The following is a 19,925-nucleotide window of genomic DNA, read 5'->3' on the forward strand; positions in this document are numbered from 1 at the left end:
AGGAAGTAGTTTGCTGTGTCTGTATAATGTTTTGCACACTGGGGCACTGATCTGGTGGAACAAATCAGGATTATCCAATAACTTCTGCCTACAACCTGTTTCAGTCACAGCAGAGGCTTCTGAAAATGCTCTGTAGCTGAAGTCAATATCAGTCCCTTACAACTTCCACAGGAGCAGCCAAGTGCAAAGGTCTGTCGCAAGTCCCATAGTATGTGTGGTAGCTAAGTTTGGAAGTCTTCTAGATTCTTTTCTCCATATCCAAACCTGTATGAAATGTAAATTATTTTCTTCCTGAGTAATCAGGAGGAACAGGAACTCATATGATTATAGCTTGCAGATTAATATTCAACTTCTACATCAGAACATTAATAAAAGGCCACCAAGAACCACGACATAAGCAGAACTTGCACTAGATCAGCAGGGAATACAGCAGGGAACAAAAATAGGAGTTGATCATGTCAAGAATAATTGATTTGAGCTTGATAAAAAGCACAAACAGCAACAAAACTGCTTAGAGAAAAACTAGCTGTTCTCACCTAGATTCTTAACTGTATGTAAAATATGTTGCCCTGGCAGACTAAAATCTGAGCATCTGAACTCTCTAAGAACTGAACATTATTAAGCTAAAGAATACCTCTTTTTCCAAAGTGGTAACAAGTTAGTTCTCTTCTCAATAATGTAATAAATAAAATACACAAACTATCTATAGTCTATCAAACTATTTCTTCATTTCATTTAAAATGCTGCAGTCCAAGGCCAGCTGTGTGTTTAATACAGCAAGATTGATTCTGAAATTAGTCACATTAATTCATCTTTCTACTTTCAGTAATACAATTCAGAAATTGTGGTTTTCCCCTGGGAATTGCATCTTATTTTAGATTCTGTCTCTTTTCTAGTAAGCAGGATATCTCTTGAACAGTAGAAAAAGCCTATTGTTCTCATTTTAAATTATTGGTATTGATTAGGAGCTTTGCCTGAGTAATAAGTACAAGAATTATATATTATATATTATATATTAATATTATATGTTTTCCATGAACTTTTCTGCACTGAACAGGACTTCACTGAAGTAGATAAGTTACCTCAAGTGTTCAGATAAAAAAAGGTATCTATTGAAACACTGTAAGCTTAGCAAAAAAATACAAAACCTTGTTCAAAATTCAACACACCAGGCAAAAGCACTGATTTATTACGCTACCCTAAAAATCTGTAGTGCAGAAATCGACAGAGAGGATCAGCCTCAAAACGAGTGTGAACTGAAATATGATAAATAAAATATTTCCATAGTGTCTCTTATCATGAGAATTTTACGTTTACACAGTATAATTCGGATGCTCCATATGAACAAGCTCTTCCATGAATGGTGAAACCAATAAACTGCTGTTTCCTGCAGATTTCTATTATATTTCCCTTAAAGCTTTCTCTCCCAAGACTCCAAGTTACCCAGTTTTGGATTGCTTTCCATGATCACTGCACTCCTGCCAGGGAAGGGAGCTTTCAGCACACGGGCTCCTGAGCCCACATTAACCCACTGATGGCTTTTTGCACTGATGGCAGCACCCTCGCTCATCTGCTGTCCTTGCTCATTATTCTGCAGACTCATTAAGAGCTATCTTATCTCTTCCCATTGTACAGTTTATGCCTTTTTCCCTATCTGCCTGTGAATTCCATGACACCTCAATGCAGTTCTCTTGAAACTGGCTCCAGGAGCAAAAATATTGAGGTGGAAGAAAAGGAAGGTTTATGAGAAGCAAACAGACAGCAACAACCATCAAAACATGCCACATTTCTTTAGGAAGCTATGCTAAAAATTATCAAATGTTGCTGCCTTCGGAAAGCAATGGATGTCACTTTGAAACTGAACTTCCGGAACACTGTTTCAAGCTGCGGCATATTCAAAAGGTTTTTATTTGTTGAGTACAGAACAACATAAGGAAGCACTCACCCTATAAGAGATAACAAGAAAATCTAGATTTCTACAGTATACCCTTTATTAAAACAAAAATCAAATATATTTATTGACCCTGAGTTTACAGGAATTTAAGGAATTTTAATCCAAAACTCTCAACTGATTTCAGAGAAGTTCCAAAGTCACAATGGTATCCTTTGGAACCCAGAAAAACTGCAAGACCTCACATCTACAAGACCTCAACATGAAGATGAGACAATACAGAAGGAATAATGCTCTTGCTCTTTCAACAGATATTATTTTTAAAAATATTGTATTTTCTTGTGAAGAAATCTTGTGAAACAACTCTCCAATTTTAATATTGATTGAGAGGCAGAAAACAGACACTATAGGGAATATAACTTCATTGGGTTTAATATGTAGGAAATAGCACATGTTGAAGATAGAAAAGGATTTAAGCAATGGCATGTAAGAGAAAACGGGTAGCAAGGAGAAAAAATCCGATGTAGTAAAACTGGTATTAAAAATAGTGGAGGGGAAACAAAGTATAAAACCTTTTGAAAATCAGACCTGAGTCAGTCTACCCTAAAGCGGATTTCAAGCAGGTGAACAGAAGTTCCAATAATTTTTTTTTTTTAAGTTTCTGAAGTAGGATTTTCTCAAATTATGCCATCAGTGTCATGTAGTTTCTGACTAATATCTAATAATTGAAATTGCAGTGACTTGGATACTGAAAGACATTGAATTAAGGATGTATATTGTATTTGTGGAAGTCTTAAAAAACATTATTTAATATTTCACTTTGGCATATTCCCTTTTCAGCGAGTATTTCAGAAATACTTTCTGAAAGAGCTAACACACATTATGAACTAAAGAGCCACTAAATAATCCAACGAACTGAATCATTGCATACAACTAACATTGGCAACAAGGAAGATACATAAAATAATATGCTTATGTTTGGAGGAACACCACAAAGCTAAAAATAAAATCCACATTCATCTTCCAACTGAGAAAAAAGCAATTGCAGAAAAAACAATTGATAATATTCTTCAGATTAAGTGGTTGAATATTGTTGACACTTCAGGGAGTTTAAGTATTACTGATGAAAAGGTAAAATTATATATTCACCTGTTTGCTATGCAATTCAGCATTCGCTAATTAACTGAAATCATGGAGGCTGCATTTCCCAGTCATAAAGGCATTTTTGGGAATATCAGCTTAATGTGCTCATCTAAGCACTTGATCTACATTCAGTACACAAATGTACTGAACAGTGTATCACAGCTACCTTAACAGCAATCATGGGCTGCTTGTCTGTTTAATTACCAGGTGCTTGTTTCTGTAATAAAACATTATGAATAAGAAGAGGTTAGACTCTTGGGGAGCAGGCATTTGGGAGCACTAGTTCGGTGCTCATGTGCATATTTATGGTGTCATATTCAGTGAAGTGACAATGGACCACTCCTCACAGCTTTTGACATTTATATATACACTTCCACACATACATATAGAATGTCTTCTAAGCAGGTATATCTTTTCTTACAGGGAGTCATAGGCATATTGATATATTAAGTACACCAAATTATCAGGAAAAAAAGGATTGAAAAGAGCCTATTCCTTCTAGTAGATTCTCTTATTATTTTTAAGAATAAAATCCAGTTAAGCCTCATTTCCTCCAAGTCTGAGTTCCATGGATAAGGCTTTAGTATGGTTTTTTTTTAATCAATGGGCATAATGCAGAAAAATATGTTTCTATCTGCAGCAGATCATCACATTTTTAGAAGCAATACTGCTGCTATCACAAGAGTGGCCCATTAACTGGAGCACAGCAGTGAGGGAATCACATCTGAAATGTCATCAGCAGCTCTTTTGGCACAAACTGTGCTTAAAATAGCCCTGTACACACTGAGGCCTGACTTGATATAAAGATTTCAAATAAGAGCACAGAAAAGGTTCATGGTTTTGTTTTGGGCTTTTTCATTTCACATGTGTTCAATTTTATTCAAAAAGACACAGGGCTCCAAAGAGCTGGATTCCCCTTAAGTTTTATTGCCTATGATCCAAAATAATGCCTTCCATAGCACGCTTTTTTAATAATGCTTTAAATACAAATCAGTGGAGTGTCTGGTCAGACCAAGTCTCTTGAAAGTATTACTGGCTGGAATGCTTTAAAAATCTTTTCAAGCTATTTTTCTATCTCAACACAGAATGATTCTTCATGTAAAATTCTGCTTTTGTAGATTGGACGTAAAGCTCAATAAAGTCAAAAAGCCATCAGTGGGTTTTGAAATTGGTCCCAGGTCTTTTGGTTTACAGGTGGCAATCTGTAATCTGGCCAGCCTGCAGGGAAGTGATATTTGTTTTACTGCAGAACTATTGTAGAAATTTTTTACATTGTGGATACACAAACTAGTTAACACACAATATCTAATATGAAATATTTTGTGTTTGAGATCAGAAGACATCATGTTACCAATTCATTTTGACTCCCAGTGCTCAGTGTAAGATGAGCACCATGTCAGCCAGGTCATCAAGCTGTCTATATCACTATCCTAAAAGATGCTTTGGCATCTCACAGTCATTTGTAGAGCAGTATTTGTTGTACTCCTGCTGTGAAAAAATGAAATGCACATTACTGACTTAAAGGGGAGAAAAGACTTCATGCTTCACTTGGCTGTGAGAGAAGTGGACTCAGTCTCTAGAGGAAGATCATCTGGGTTGCAAGAAGAATAGTTCTGTGGTTACCTGTTACACAAAGACATTAAAGACTCAGGTGCAATTTCCTACCTGAACTTGAGTCCCTGGACAATTTTGAGCATTCATCACAAGTGACATTCATCTCTAAGAGCCATTTTTCTAGTCTACATTATGAAAAAGTCTGTCTTTTGGACAATAGGAAGAGAAAGGATCTCCAGAAAGTGAATCACTTTCAGATACCCCTGGGAGACTTCATAAAAAAGCAGGATTTTTTTTTTTTTCATTCCTCTGGACATGCTCCTCTCTTATGGTTCATCACAAAAGGAGAACTTCTCATCACAGAAGGCAATGAGCTTTAATTATATGCCTGTTATTTACATGACTAAAAAGCTGGATCCATGTAGGCATTTATGGAAGCTAAACCTTATGATATGAGGAAATGAATTTGTGTCTCTGCAACTTAAATTTTTACCTGCAAGATGTGACACGTTCCTCACAGCCAGACTGAAACATTACAATTTATATGATAGTGTCAAAATGTCAGTGGAGGCCAGAAGATTGCTTAACATAAATATATAGAAAAGGATGCTGGAGTCAATGACCCTCAACCCCCAAAAGGTATGAATTGAATGTCAGTATTCAAATCTTGTTGGCATTTTTACTAACTGAAGAAAAAATCTAGAGAGAAGTAATAGCGAAGTTTGAATGAACTAGATGATTCTTCAAGCACTATGTATGAAATATATTTTAACTATCACTATTATCACTTAAGCCACAAAATCAGCATTTTCAGTACTACAAAGTGGATGACATTGTTTATTTGTATTCAGTTCTATTGAATTTTTCAAGGCAAAATTCTCACTAAGTGAGTTGGAGGTTGTAGTAGCAACATTTTTTTCATTCTCTATGTGTTAGATACAATAGTTTATTTCAGGACTTAATACAATCTATTTTTTAGTTATTCACACTCTTTATTCTGTAAATATAGTCTGCCTCTTTTGATATTAGAAAGGCAAGACACAGTTCAATTGTTAATGGTCCAGAAATAAACAAAAAGTGGAGTTTGTTCTTTAGAAATGGATCTATGATTTGTAACAACAATAATGATGAAAGTTGTAAGCTTATATTTATCATTACTTCCAACCCAAGTATTAGTTTCATAATCTTTTGCCAGAAAAAAAAAAAAAAAAAGAAAAAAAGAAAGAAACCTTTTGTTTGCTTTAGAGAACACTTGAGTTTTCTTCTGCATAAGGAATTGACTGCAAGTACAGTTGTGTCGATGCACCTCACAAAGTTACCAGGCCTTCATGGTAACTTTTGGTCTGAACTTGCAAGGTCTTCGAAGGTAACAAACTCTAAAGTAAATTAATATAAAGCAATAATGGAGAAAATTTGTGAACAAATAAAAAATGTTGATTATCTGTGCATTTGTCTGAAATCATAGTACACAGAGCAAGAATCAAATATCTCAGTTTGGAACCTGATTTGCTACCATTGCTATTTATGCATTTTGGTCAAATTATTAGTTTAGACTATCTTCAATATTCACAGGATGGAAAACACTTTCAACAGAAAAAATAATCAATTGTTATCACAATTTGCCATCTTTAATGTAAAGTGAGTAGTGGAAATGCAGTATTTCAAGCTGTGTCCACTTTGCTGGTTTCAGTGTTGTTCTCCCTAATTTTTCATATCTTCTTTGTTTTTTTCCATGTTTTGATATCTTTGTTTTTTACTCTGACTTCCAACATTACCTCTTATCATTTTTCTTCCGCTCAGACACCTTTCTTACGCATGGTTTCTGTGATATTTCAACAACAAGATACAGTTCTGAAATACTCCTGCATCCTGGTCCCCTTTTAGTTTGATCTCAAATGATTGATTATAGCAGTCCCAAGGGTATAATAGTGAATATGCTCTATGGGTACGATTGAAAACAGAGCCTATAATTCCTAATGCATAAAATTCTAAAAAATAGGAAAAATAAAACTTGGAGAAATTCTTTGTTAACTGGTGTTCCAAACACTGTTTAGTCAGGGGTAGAAATTATTTCCAAAGCCACCAAGTCAATGGCCATTCTTCTTTTAATTTCTCTGACCTTTGAAAAAATTCACCGTTTGCGTCTTTGAAGGAATGTACAAATAAATGTACTTGATTAGGGATCTGATATCAAAGACCTGGGTGGTCTTTGTCCTTATTTTCCATCATAAGCAATTAATCCACCATTGTGTGCATGTCTTATGAGATGTTCTGTCTTAAAAGCAGTCATTTAAAAAGTACTCAAATTCAAAACCTCATCTAAAACTACAGTTATCTGGAAAAGGCTAAATGGAAGATTTGGAACAAAATAGCTCCTGGGTTAGTCTTGTATGCTGTATTAACCTTGCACAAAATTTTACGGTGCAGGTACTTAACCTACAAGGAAAATTTCATAATGGGAATACTGAGAAACCTGTGGCTATAACCAGTACTACTGGGCCCCAGTATAATATTTCATTTACATTTCTTACAAAGCAATTTTTGTCAATCTTGCTGCATGAATGAAAAATCTCATCCCATAGTCTCCAATTCACTACCCTCATGAACTCATAAAAAGGTCTTTTAACCACTGCTGTGATTTTCAAGTGGAAATAATGAAATGGCAAGAGTTAAATATTAATATTCAGTTCTTACTCTGTGCTTTTCTTTGATACCAATTACAACTTGAACTTCACTTAACTCAAAAAGACTGCAGACTTCTCTCAATTAGCAGTAATAGGATTAATACATAGCTTTGGAATTGAAGATTTAAATAGCAAAAAAAAAAAACCTTGGCAAATGTACACTACATGTACCAAATTAATTTCAAAATAAATATGCAGCCTTGGGTGAAATAAGTGGGATGTGGAATGCTAGAGATGTGGGGGTTATTGTGGTTTTTCTGCTCTCTTGACAACCTCTGCAGGTAGCATTGCTTTGAAAACTATCATGGCTGTAGAATAACAGTACCTTTTCTTCCTTGTGTTTATGGCCACTGGAAACTTGCTGCAATTCACAACAGGTATTCTCCTTTGTACAGCACCAAAGCTATTTCTGTCTATTAGACTTTTCTCCATCACCACTTTTTATGGTTCTCAGCTTTGTGAGTTTCAAGCAATCTCACAGATTCAAATAATTGCATCTAAATAGCTGTCTCCTGAGAAAGGATAAAATATTTGGTGAAAAGTGTTGGATGGACAAAAGTGTTTCTATACTACAGAATGAACAGCAGGCAACTGAATTTATAGAACTTAATTCTTGGATTTCTTTACTCGAGTTGTTTGTGGTTTATTTTGTATTTGCATTTGATGGGCAATGATTGACCTCATTCTCCCTGCATTTTGAGTAACTACATTGTATGATACAATGGCCTGAACTAGAGATGACTCTGTTTTAAGGTGTACATTTGACGACTGAAAAAATCTTGTAATATCCTAAAATTCCCTGTCAAATCAAAAAATACTGACATCAGTTAGAAAGAGCTGTTTATATTCTTTTCTCAGAGGAAATTATGAGATAAAAAACTCAATCGTGTCTTACTGATCAAAGCTCATACAGCAGAACATTTGAAGTGTAACTAAACCAGTACAGAACCAGCTGTGAGTCAGGACAGATGGAAGTGACAAGTTCAGTTTTTCATTTCCTTCCAGCTAGTGGAGAAATCAAGACGAAGGTTGACCACAGGTTTCTGTTGACAGTAACCACGGGCTTCATTTCTGGAAAAATGCACTTCAGGAAATACCAGAGAATGGGCCCCTTTTCAAAATAGTGCAAGAAGATGATACACAGATTTGAAATTAGCATGAGTTGTTGCATATTTCAGAAGTCTGGCCCTAGAATAATGACTTATAGCAAGAAAAAAAAAAAGAAAAGAAAGCGAAGTACCTTCCCAAGTAAAGTTGAGGTTTGCTTTATACTTCAGTTAACTAAGAAAAAGTTTTCCTGGGAGTTGATATAGCAGCAATCATTATGAGGAAACACTATAGTCAAGATCAAAAAGGAGATCTACAAGTGTTTAGAATAAAAGGAGCAGAAACATCATGATGTGAAAAGTGTAAGATCTCTTAAATCCTATTGGTGTCAGCCTCTCTTGTTTTGCTGGACTTGCAGGTAACCACAGATAAAATATAATATCTTGAGACTATTGCAATCATATTTCAGTTTGATTTCAACTACTAGAGATTATCTGGAGCTTCCATTCATTTCAATATGTTAGTCTCTCACTCCAACAAAAGAGGTTAACCCAAAATCAGTTGATCTATACTTTTTAATGATTCAATCTTTTATTTGTGGCTCAAGCTTTTCATGTCCCACCTACAAAAAAACTATTACTTTCCCAAGTTTTGAAGTGCTGGTCTCCACAAATTCTAGACCTTTGGTCAGAAATAAATAATGAATGGAAGCTAATTCAATTAAAATATAGCTATTAATTAACCTAAACTTGTTTGGTACTGCTCAGAAAATAGACAGGATAATCTGTGGTCAGCATACTGAACTTTGAGAGATGGCTGGAAGTATTCTTGAAACAATAGATGAGATGAACACCCACTAGGGCTAGGCTAGAAAATGGCAGCTGAGGTAAGCAAAGTCCTCCCTCTAGGCAGATGGATCACAACATAGCCCAGAGGCATCCAGCATAGCCAAAATTAAAATCTCACTTAATTCTTCCTAGAGTTTGATCTAAAATTTCCCTAATTCCCCCTTTATAAAGCAGAGAATCACCTAATAACCTTTTCTGACATGTCCAGGTACGCAAATTGCCAACACATGAAACATATGAACTGTAGAAGTTGAGCTGGACAGGATTGAAACCAATAAACTGCACTTTGGTGAGGAGCAGAGAAGGATGGGATGAACATGCAGGCTCCAGCCCTGTAGAGATGGTTGTCATTCTTTATGAAGATTAAGGACTTGTAGCTTTGCATTCCTACATTAATCCAAAGGCCAGCCAATGTACAAGCTGCCAGAGTATAGGCTTCCAGACACTGCACTTCCAGACACTGCACTCAGAGTCTTGAGCAAAACGAACTCCCATTTCTACACTGCCTTTTTCTTTTTTTACTCTGTGAACATTATTGGCAGATATGCAAAACTGACTCTAAATTTCTCTATAAAATATATGAGAACAAAAAAAACAATAATAAGCACAGTTGAAGAGGACTCTCTCATGTGACCAGTGGCCAGTTTACTTGCATATTGAAAGAATATAACGATATGAATCCTTTTCAAACTAAGAAACTCTTATAGTTAAAGGTAAGAATCATGCACATAGAATTTGCTTAGGAGGATCTACACATGTTTCAGAGCAAATGTAAGGCTCACAGAATAGTGAATGAGGGTTTTTTATTCTAAATATCTTTATATTGTTGAAAAGAAAATAAATAATCCTGATTTTTTAATAGGGAGGTAAGGGAACCATACACATTACAGAGAATTTTAGGCTAGTATCCAGTGATTTACATAATTTTTTACAAAATTTAGAGTTGGTTTGAAGTCATAAGTAAATCAACTGTTGTTAAAATTATAACTTTTTCCCTGTTATGTCCAAGTCTGATCTATGTCATCAGTTCTGACTTCTATGACTAATATAAAATTCAGACACAATTCCCAGTTAGAAAGAAAACTATTTCTGCCATGTCTTCTTCCCTTATTTTTTAACTCAGTGACAATTCTGATATCCAAAGTGGCAACTAATTGCCTTGACAATTAAATAGTATTGCCACAGTACAGCCTTTATGCATTGGTTCCTAATAAATGTCAGATGAAGCTCAACTACTCACTTCAGCAGATGCTAATTTAAGCTGAACACTACCAGCTATTCAGAGGGAGAATTTTGCTTTAAATAAGATTAATCTCAGAAATTAAGCGTGGGATTCCCTCTTATAAAAAAGGCCATTTGTTATTCATTAAATCTGAATTACTGGTTTAACAAACACTTGTATAAGTATCATTAATATTATCTGTTATGTAATTACTAATACGGCGTATAATACTTAATATCTCAGTCAGATCCCTTCAAAATTCAATTACTACAGCTCTTGTCATAGAGACTAGCACTGTTCTTTTAAAGCTCCTTTTTTTTTCCCTAGTGACCCTTCAGCTCGACTACCTCGTCCTTGGCTGCCATTTGTCAGTTCAGGAACAGTATGACTGTCAAGTCAAGTGTAGATTTATACTGGAGTCCTAACTCCCATCATGATCCTCACCTTTCCACTGAAGTCAGTAGGAAGCTGGGAATCCTGTTATGCTTTTAATCCTGGGCCAACATTTCAAAAAATGCTGATCTCTTTCCAAGTTTGTGGAGCTTCTCTTTGCTGCAGCTGACAAGAAACTGAGTCTCCTTTCATTAACATTGGAAAGGCCTGAACACCCTCAAGGTAGAGATAGCAGTGTTTGCACCATTTTTCTCTACTTTACAATTGCAAAGTCTTTCTTAATTCTGTTCGGGACCTGTTCATATTCTTCATGGGAAGGAAAAAAAAAAGCTTATCCCTTGCAAATGGGTTCCTCCCCTACTTGCAGCACCCATTGAGCAGCACAGGGTTGTCAAAAGAGAAGTTTCACAAGACCCTCTCAAGCTATAATTTCATTCATAAAATTGATACACTCAGGAATGGTAGTGGACACTGAGCCCAGAAGTCATGGAAGAGTTCATATTTTCGTCATTGAAGCCTTTGATAACTAGAAGAATGCATCTGTTTGCGGAATGCTGATTATGAATTGTCCCAGGACCCTGTAGCTTCCAAGCTTCAGTGAGGGGCAGCATTCATAGGCATAGGCTAAAACTGTTCCAGGGACTCTCCTAACAGTAGGGCTGCCTGGACGTGTCCTAGGCATTGTTAAATGCACAAGTGTGGATGGACAGCTCACTACTGCTCAGGGTTCCGAGCTGAGAATACATGGGAAGGAATCAGGACACCCTGTGATTAAACCATGACTGGGTCTCTTCTTACACCTGTCTTCCACATTTTGCCTCCTTCATATCAAGAATTACAGCAGACTTTAAAACGAACCACCCTTACCATAGACAGCTTCAAGTCTTTTAAAGGTTGTCACCTGCAATTCTAATTTTGAGACAAAAATCAAATTTTGATTCAGCATTAATGCTCTCTCTAACTACTGAAGGCAATGGACCTGCTGAACACACTCTTGGAATCACAGTTACATCAGTGATTTCCATACCACAGGAATTATCACAAAGAAGTAGGTTAACAGCTGTGCTCAGATGTGTAGAGGTGTGTGCAAGAATAGACATAGCAAAAATAAAAGTGTCTAAAAAAAAATATGAGGTATATGGGAGAAAGAATAGAGTCTGTGGACTTTAGACACTGTAAGGTTAAAAAGATGAAGTCTGTGAAGTGTAGAAAAATGAAGATATATTATGAAAGTCTACAAAATAATGAGTGAACCTGAGAATCTTACATGGATCTATCTATTTATTTCCCACTTACCCATCTCTTTTGGTCTCCATTCTGCTCCTCCTCTTTCTAGATCTTCCAAATTGCATTTTGCTCTTTTTCCCAATTCCCTTTTCCCTCTTATTTCTGTGCCCCTTCACATAATTTTCCTTTTTTCTATATACTTCTTCTCATGATAGAAATACTAACACAAAATCTAAGTATTTTCTTAATGTAAATAAATGTAAGCATTATTTTAAAAAAATAAAAATATTATAGTGCACAAAAGTAAAAATTAACATATTTTAAGTGACTGCCATGAAAAAATCTGCAGAGACAGATGGCTCTGCTGCTGCAAACTGCTTCAGCAAAAAGTCTAGGAAGACTTAAGTATAACAATCTCAATTACTACGCTGTGGCAATTTAACATAAAATTAAATTTTAACCCTCAAGCATCATTTCATAAGCTAATTCAAAGTGGAATCAAGAAATTTTGAGAATTCTATACTTTCTCTGAAGCAAAAAAACCCAACATAGACATTGAATGTATTTGACTGTGCTTATGACAAAATGCAGATGCCTACATCCAAGCTAAGTATCTAGATTTTTTCAGTCAATAGGGAGAAAAATATCACTTGGAGGGTGTAATCTGTCTTACTTCAAAGTACATCTTTAAGATAAGCCAGATAAATTGGATCTTAAATGGGTCCACTTACCCCACTGGCTACAGAAATTGCTAAGGCATCAAATTCAGATGTAGGTACCTGTTATGGAGATGTGGCATTCACATTCTCTGAAAAATCGCTTCACCCAGGATTTTTCTCCTGGGAAGCTGAGAAGCCTCAGAGGAAAAGGAAAACAATAATTATGTCATTTGCTTCTCCTCTGTTTTGCTCATGTGGAATGTGTTTGGAGATTGTTTACCCACAGGTGATTGTTTCATTGGTTTCTGGTGTGAATTGTTTTGACTTCATTGGCCAATCAGGGCCAAACTGTGTCAGGACTCTGGAGAGAGTAACGAGTTTTCATTATTATCTTTTTAGCCTTCTGTAAGTATCCTTTCTGCATTTTTAGTATAGCTTAATATAGCATTCTTTAATATAATATCATAAAATAACAAATTAGCTTTCTGAGAACATGGAGTCAGATTCATCATTCCTTCCTTTGTCCGAGGGCAGCACAAATACGATATGGAGATAGGTGAGAGCCCAGTGAAGGTATTCTGAAACAGATTATTAAGCTTTATAGACATCTGATCTATTCAAGTTTAAGTATTCTTGTGTTTCTGTGTGCTGCTACTATGTCACTTACACAGCAGTTGTAGCCCAGAGCAAAGCCCTATTATGGTATTAGAGAGCCTATGGAGACAGATGGGATTTGTACATGGATCTGAAATGGTTCTTCTTGGACATGGAGTGCATTTTCAGGCCTTTAAATTATATATTTTTTTGGTGAGAGAAGTAAAAAAACTGCCATTTAGATGTGCCAAGAGAGCACATCTAAAAAAGAAACTGGAAAGATGCCAGTGTAGCAGACACTGGGTAAATGAGACTCCCTATATGGGAGATATAAGGCAGGCAGCAGATGACATTAAAGGTATTTGTGACTTTCAGAATACTTTCAAAAAGCCATTGCTTCCCTCCTAGCAATGTCTGGATTGGACCTGTTCTATCTTTAAATACAAAATTTGCCCGCAGAAAGGTTTCAAAAGAGAAGTAATTAAAATTAAAACAGCAACCTAAAACAAATATTTCCAAAGAAATACAACCATTTATAGGCAGTGTTTGTTGTTATGTTATATTTGTGAGAAGCATATCTTCAAGCTTCCTTAGTGACCTAGGCCACTGCAACAATATTATTCTTCCTAGCCACTCATTGAGAATATAAATGTAGAGTGAGGATTTTAAAGTGGTTAACAGGCAGACTCTTATGCAGAGCTTTTCCCAGTATATGCAGCAAAACATTACTCTTATGTTTATACTCATTACTCAGGTACCTGAAATCAGTTTCCGATCTCTGCCTGTGGCACACCTGTGCTGTGTATTCTGGAGAGTATGTTCTCAACGCTTTGGTGTCTCTTAGCTGTTGCGGGATTTTCTGCAGATTGCCTTTAGATTTTACTTTACACTAGTTAAACAGATTATGCTCCCAAAATCTTTCAAGGTAACTTAGATCATTTTTATACTTTAATGATTTACTGGTCTCTGGTTAGTCCTCACCTTCCTACCAGCTTCCTACTGGATCTGCAGTGGTATAAATTGACACAACATCCATTAATGGTCAGATGAGCCCAAATAGATAACTAAATATCCCTAGTCTTACTGAATTAATTAATTTCTTTATACACATTTTATATGAAAATTTGGTTTATTATTTTGCTGCAATGTTGCTCGTTTCCAATTGATCAGGGTCTCTGACTTACGTCTTTGACAAAGTTACAGGATTTCAGCATAAAGAATCCCAAGAAGAAATGGCCTCAAATTGCTCTAGGGGAGATTTAGATTGTGTATCAGGACAAATTTCTTTGCAGAAAGTGTTGTTAACCGCTGGAACAGATTGCCCAGGGATGTGGCAAAGTCACCATTCCTGGAGGTATCTAGAAAAGGTGTAGTTGTGGCACTTAGGCATAGGGTTTAGTGCTGGACTTGGCTGTGTTAGGTTAACAGTGGACTTGGTGTTTTTAAGGTTTTTTCCAACCTAAAATGTTCTATTCTGTTCCATTTAATTCTATCTTGTTCATTTGTTTTAACTGATTGTTTGAAGAAAAAAAAGATACTAAAATCTCCGCCAAAACTAACATTGGACAAAAACCACTCCTAGAGAAAATGAATTTCCCTTCCAAGGGATTTCAGTGTTTAAGGTGAACTTCCATTAATATAGTGGGACACTCCTGAGGAAAGGGCAGCAGGGTGTAAACCTTTGCCCTGTGACTGGTGGATGGCATTTCTCATAACACATTGACTTTCACCTTATCAGGCATTTGTTCAAGAGCAGAAGTCACTTTTTGAGTTACAAGTTGCATCTTACTTTGATCTGGATTTTTTCCAGAATCTTCAATCAGTGTTTGCTAAAGCCAGCGCATCTTACTTTATAGAGCTTAAAAATACTGCAGGGAAAAATCTGGTGGCTCTTTCACTGCCTTGGGTATTTCTGTAGGTTAACCTGGCTTCCTGCAGAACACAGGTAACTGGCCTTGATCAACACAGAAATTAATCTGACTCAAGATTTTGTGTCACAAAGAGACGTCTCAGTCTTCAAACTCTTTCTTGGGCCTTTGCTACTGTTTTTAAAGTACCAAACTAACCCTTTCTTGCGACTTCCCAAACCCTTGATCTCAAAGACAGCATTCTCAATGGCATTCTATGGTAAATCTTCACTCAAAATGGATTCCCCATCAGTGCTTGCTCTGGGCAATGAGAAACTGTTTTAAGATGTTTTTATCACTTGACTGCCATGCAAACCTGCTACATCTGTGAGCACAAGAACTTCTGGGCAAAGAAAATTTCATACTTGCCAAAAGGTACGCATCCCCATCCTTACATACTGTTAACCCCAAGATCTCACTTTACATGCTACTGCCCCTCAGAGATTTTTAATCCCTCCGTTCTTCTCAACAAATCCCTTTCTCCCTCCAAACAGCCAACAAAGACTTTGCTGAGAAACCTCCAGTAGAAAATTTACTCAGTAGTAGTAAGTCTTGCTACAAGGCAATATCAGTGGGTCCTTAACAGCGTGCTGGCACCCCACAAAGGGTGGGTGGGTCTAGAAGTCAACCTATCTATAGGTTTATAACTTAGAACACTGCCACTTAATTATGAATTGGACACAGTTTCTTGTCCAAATTCTGAAAGCTGCCATGAAAAATACCTCTAGGCTCCTGATATTCTTTGAGCTCTTCTGGAGGTGTTCCTTCCTATCTGTCCTAATTTAGGACAGGAATATTTTTTGTTTTCTCTTTTTTTACTTTGATCCTTGCTTTTCAGTAACATGTGACTTTCCATACCTTTTTATCTTTTACTTCTTTATCTTTTTCTCTCCCCTAATTTTTCTCAGGATTTTTTCTAAGCCCTTCCCATTTCCCTCTTATTTTTTTCACCATTTCTCTCTCCTACTCCCGCTTGATTTAAATTTCCTCAGTGCCCTTTTCTCCATCTTTTCCCACTTCTATTTGCATCATGATTTCCAACCTGCAAAGAAATGCTATCCTCACAGGCTCTGCAGCACCCTTTGATCACACTCTAGCCTCTGCAAGCCAGCTCCTGCAGCAGCTCCAGTTATCCCAGAGAGCCCAACGAGGCTGAGAGGGACTCCTGTGGCAGCAGGAACCAGAGCGGGGCTAGCCTTGCCCCGAAACGTGAAGCAGAGGGGGTCAGTTTGCCAAAGAGGAGAGACTGGCAAGAAAATATGGTGCCAGCCACATGCTGCCTCATTCATGTTTGTCATGGTTTGACCAGGAAGGAGTGGGAATTCTGGGAAGCTGTGGTCAAACCAATGAAGGTTTTGGGTTTCATACTGACACCTGGTGTAGCCAGTGGGGTTTGGACACACCTCCGAGAATACACAGGGGTTAAAAGCAGGGCACTGCCCTGGCACTTCCTCTTTTGGACATCGCAGCGAGGAGTTCAGATCTCTCTCCCCCGCCCGGCCCGCTGCTGCTGGGCGGGGGAGGGGCCAGCCATGCGGTAGGCCTGGGGCCTGGACAGAGGTGGGGGTTGAGGGGGCTTTCAAGGATGGAAGGGTGGGGGAGCCCCAAGAGTCATCGAGACATCGGGCAGCCAGCCCCCCCCCCCCTCCCCCCAGGAGAGCAGCCAGCGAGAAGGGGGAGGAAGACTGCCCGGCCGGAGCGGCAGCGTGTGGGCAGCGTGCGTGGGAGTCGCTCCGGGACCGACAGCAGAGACTGAAAACTTTTAACCCTTTCTTGCATGATTGGGGCCTTACAAAAATGCTAATCCTCCTCGAAGCTGAATAAGAAGGGAGATGAGAGATGAGATGACTCGGCCCGGAGATTGTGGAGATGATTGGATGGGGAGAGATGATTTGGAGTGGCCTTTTGGCTGGACTTTTTCTTGTAGCCATGGACTCAGTTGTTCCTGTGACACAGACTGCATTTAGGGGGAGGCAGTGCCTCAAAACCAGGAGGGTTCATTTGTGAGGAACCCCCGGCCCCAGGGGGTTGGAAAAATATGGGGGGGACAGTTGTCCCAAAAGCAGAGACTGTGCCTTTTTGGAGTGAGACAAGGCATCCTTGAAAGACCACCCTAAAAGCAGCTCTGATCCATGTCTCGGTGGTGAGAGCACTGGGCATGGAAGGAACATGTCACAAGCGGCAAAAGGACTTTTTTTTTTCCCCGGGCGGTGCCGAAGTGACAGGGAAGCACACGAGGTTCTCAGTGTGTCTCCACGAGAAGCCTATGGAACGAGAAGGACTCCTTTCCTCTTCATGAACTGCAGTTTGAGTATACTAAAGTGTCGTGCTGGGCTGGGCAGTTGGTGTTTGTTGAGAGAATGTATTGGATTGGGAAAGTCAGGGAGTGGGGAGGAGGAAAAGTGGTTTTTGTAAGGTTTTCAATTTTTTTCCTTTTCCTTATAGTCTTTCCCTATTTTTTTTCCTGTAGTTTTAGGTAATAAAGTGTTCTTTATGTTTAAGTTGGAGCCTGTTTTGCTTATTCCTGGTCACATCTCACAGCAGACACCAGGGTGAGGCATTTTCATGGGGGCACTGGCTCTGTGCCAGGCTCAAACCATGACAATGTTCCCCCAATTAAAGCAGCCTGTAGGGAAAGTAGCATGCCACTGCAGTGCACTGGTGTACTGACCCCTCCAAGTGCTTGTTAGTGCTCACCATACTCAGCATTTCCTCTCCCTGATTGATAGGACGATATGTGTGTGTATGGCAGAGAGCAGATTCATTACAGCACATTAGCCAGACAGGCAGACAAATGCCCACAGGGGCAGAAAAGCTGTAAGGAATAAATAAAAACTTTATTATTTTTCTAAAACTTCTTTTCCCCAGGCTACAGTGAAGAATACTGGAGGAAGGGGAGAGTGGAGGGAGCCCAGAAAAGAAGGGAAGTGGTGAGAACTGGAAAGAAAGTTTATTAGCAGTCAAAGAAAGGCTTAAAATATTCATTGTTGGATTCAGAGTTTGAATCTCTATTTATATTTTTATTTTTGGTCCCACTGCAAACTAGGAAAGAAAGGTTCAGTGCATCAGATACCAAGTTATCAGAACATTCCTGATGTAACACGTCTGAAATGTCTGAAACCCGGCTGCTCCACTTACTGAAATTTACAATTATTCAGTTTTAAAAATGAAAAACAAACTAGTACCAGCCTTTATCAACAGCTGCCACCATGTGGTATTTAAAATACCACAGTTACTTTCAAATAGAAAGAAATATGGTGGCATCATCTAATCTGTCCAGTGACAGGTTTGTAGCCTCCACTCAGCAGCTCAGAGCTCCCAAGAGGTGATGTGGCTGTGAGGCAGCTCTGCAGCCCTGCACACTCTCTGCTAAGGGCTAGGAGCAGATAGCCTGTGCAAAATTGTCCTGGACACCGCAGCAACTGTACCAAACCACTTGTCCATCACCAATCCTTGGAGATGGGGGACCAGACCACAGTCCAGAACTGCCCCAGGCCATCAACAACAGTGCATGAAAAAATGTATCCCCAAGTGGCTTGTGCCAAAACCTTCTCTGCCAGGCACAGACTTACCAGGCTGCAGCATCATCTCTGCCTCTGTCATGAGATGCTGCCTGCTCTGACAAGGGGCAAGGAAGCAAAGATGGAGCTGCTGGACTCTGTTCTCACTGCCCACTGGTTGGATCTTAGCCTGTCTGCTGTCTGGAAATACATTGTGATGCTGAAAGAAAACTCCAGAGACATTCCACTACCCAAGAGGAACATAGAGTGCAAATTCCCTACCCAAGAGGAATAGAGTGCAAGTGCAGCCCTGGACCATTAGACAGTTGATCCAAAGAGTAATGATTTAAAGGACACGATTTGAGACAGTGCAGGGACAAGATTTAGTTAGTTTGATACCTTGGTATTTGCTTGCTTGAGCCCTATTTTTTTTTTAGAACATTGTAATTCCAGCAGCTTCATCCTCACCTCTTCCCTGATTTCATTTAAGCGCACTCCAAAATGAGCTAAATGTGTTAAAATTAAGAATAGCTTTCGGCAGATAACACAGCATTCTGAAATCTGCTTTGTAAATATCTACTGGTAGTATAGGTACCTCTGAGATTGCTGGAGCTTTGTCTGATGAAAAGTGTGTTCCCATTGGAAAAAATCCATTGAACGCAGGATACTGTGAAACTGGCATATGACACTGTGAATAATGTGCATGGGCTTCTTCTCGAGGGTGCTTGTCTGGCCACTTTTGATCCTGTAGCTTTCCTCTGAGCTGAAACTGTAGTCCAGTAAGTGCCTGCAGCATTGCTTTATTTCTTCCCTTCCCACTATTCGCAGAGCTGAAAAAATCACTATAAAACACACACACAAAATAGAAGCAGCAATTTAATTTCTTCAACAATGTACATCTACTATTAAAAAAATAAAAAAAAAACCAAAACAAAGCTTCAATATAAATCCAAATTGATATTATGTTTATTGGGCACCCATAAGAACACAATCCCTAACACAGTACTGGAAAAAAAAAAAAAAAAAGAAAAAAAAGGAAAAAAAAAGATGAGAAGAAACAGTTGGCATTCAGTTAACAATCATGTTTGGAGGTTTGTGACTGACTTTGTTATTCCAAGGGAAGCCAGGTACCAGGCTCTTGGGATTAGGTACAAAGGCAAGAAAAAAGTGGACACGTATGAATCTCAAAGGTGACTGCTGGGTTAATAAAACAGTCTGTTTTCTGTTCACCCACTCTTCCTCTCAGTGTGCAAGTA

At 38.2% G+C, this 19,925-nt stretch overlaps 1 protein-coding gene across 1 annotated transcript in view; it reads right to left on the bottom strand.

The window, feature by feature from the left end:
* The window catches only part of TFEC (transcription factor EC), an 87,168-nt gene extending 67,703 nt beyond the window's left edge, over positions 1-19,465 (bottom strand). The window contains exon 1 of the mRNA XM_064732494.1: positions 19,265-19,465. Coding sequence (XP_064588564.1) covers positions 19,265-19,465 — 201 coding nt within the window. The remainder of the gene's footprint in view (positions 1-19,264) is intronic.
* Positions 19,466-19,925: the final 460 nt, after the last annotated feature.

The sequence above is a fragment of the Zonotrichia leucophrys genome, chromosome 1A, assembly GCF_028769735.1.
Source record: "Zonotrichia leucophrys gambelii isolate GWCS_2022_RI chromosome 1A, RI_Zleu_2.0, whole genome shotgun sequence".
Lineage (NCBI taxonomy): Eukaryota > Metazoa > Chordata > Aves > Passeriformes > Passerellidae > Zonotrichia > Zonotrichia leucophrys.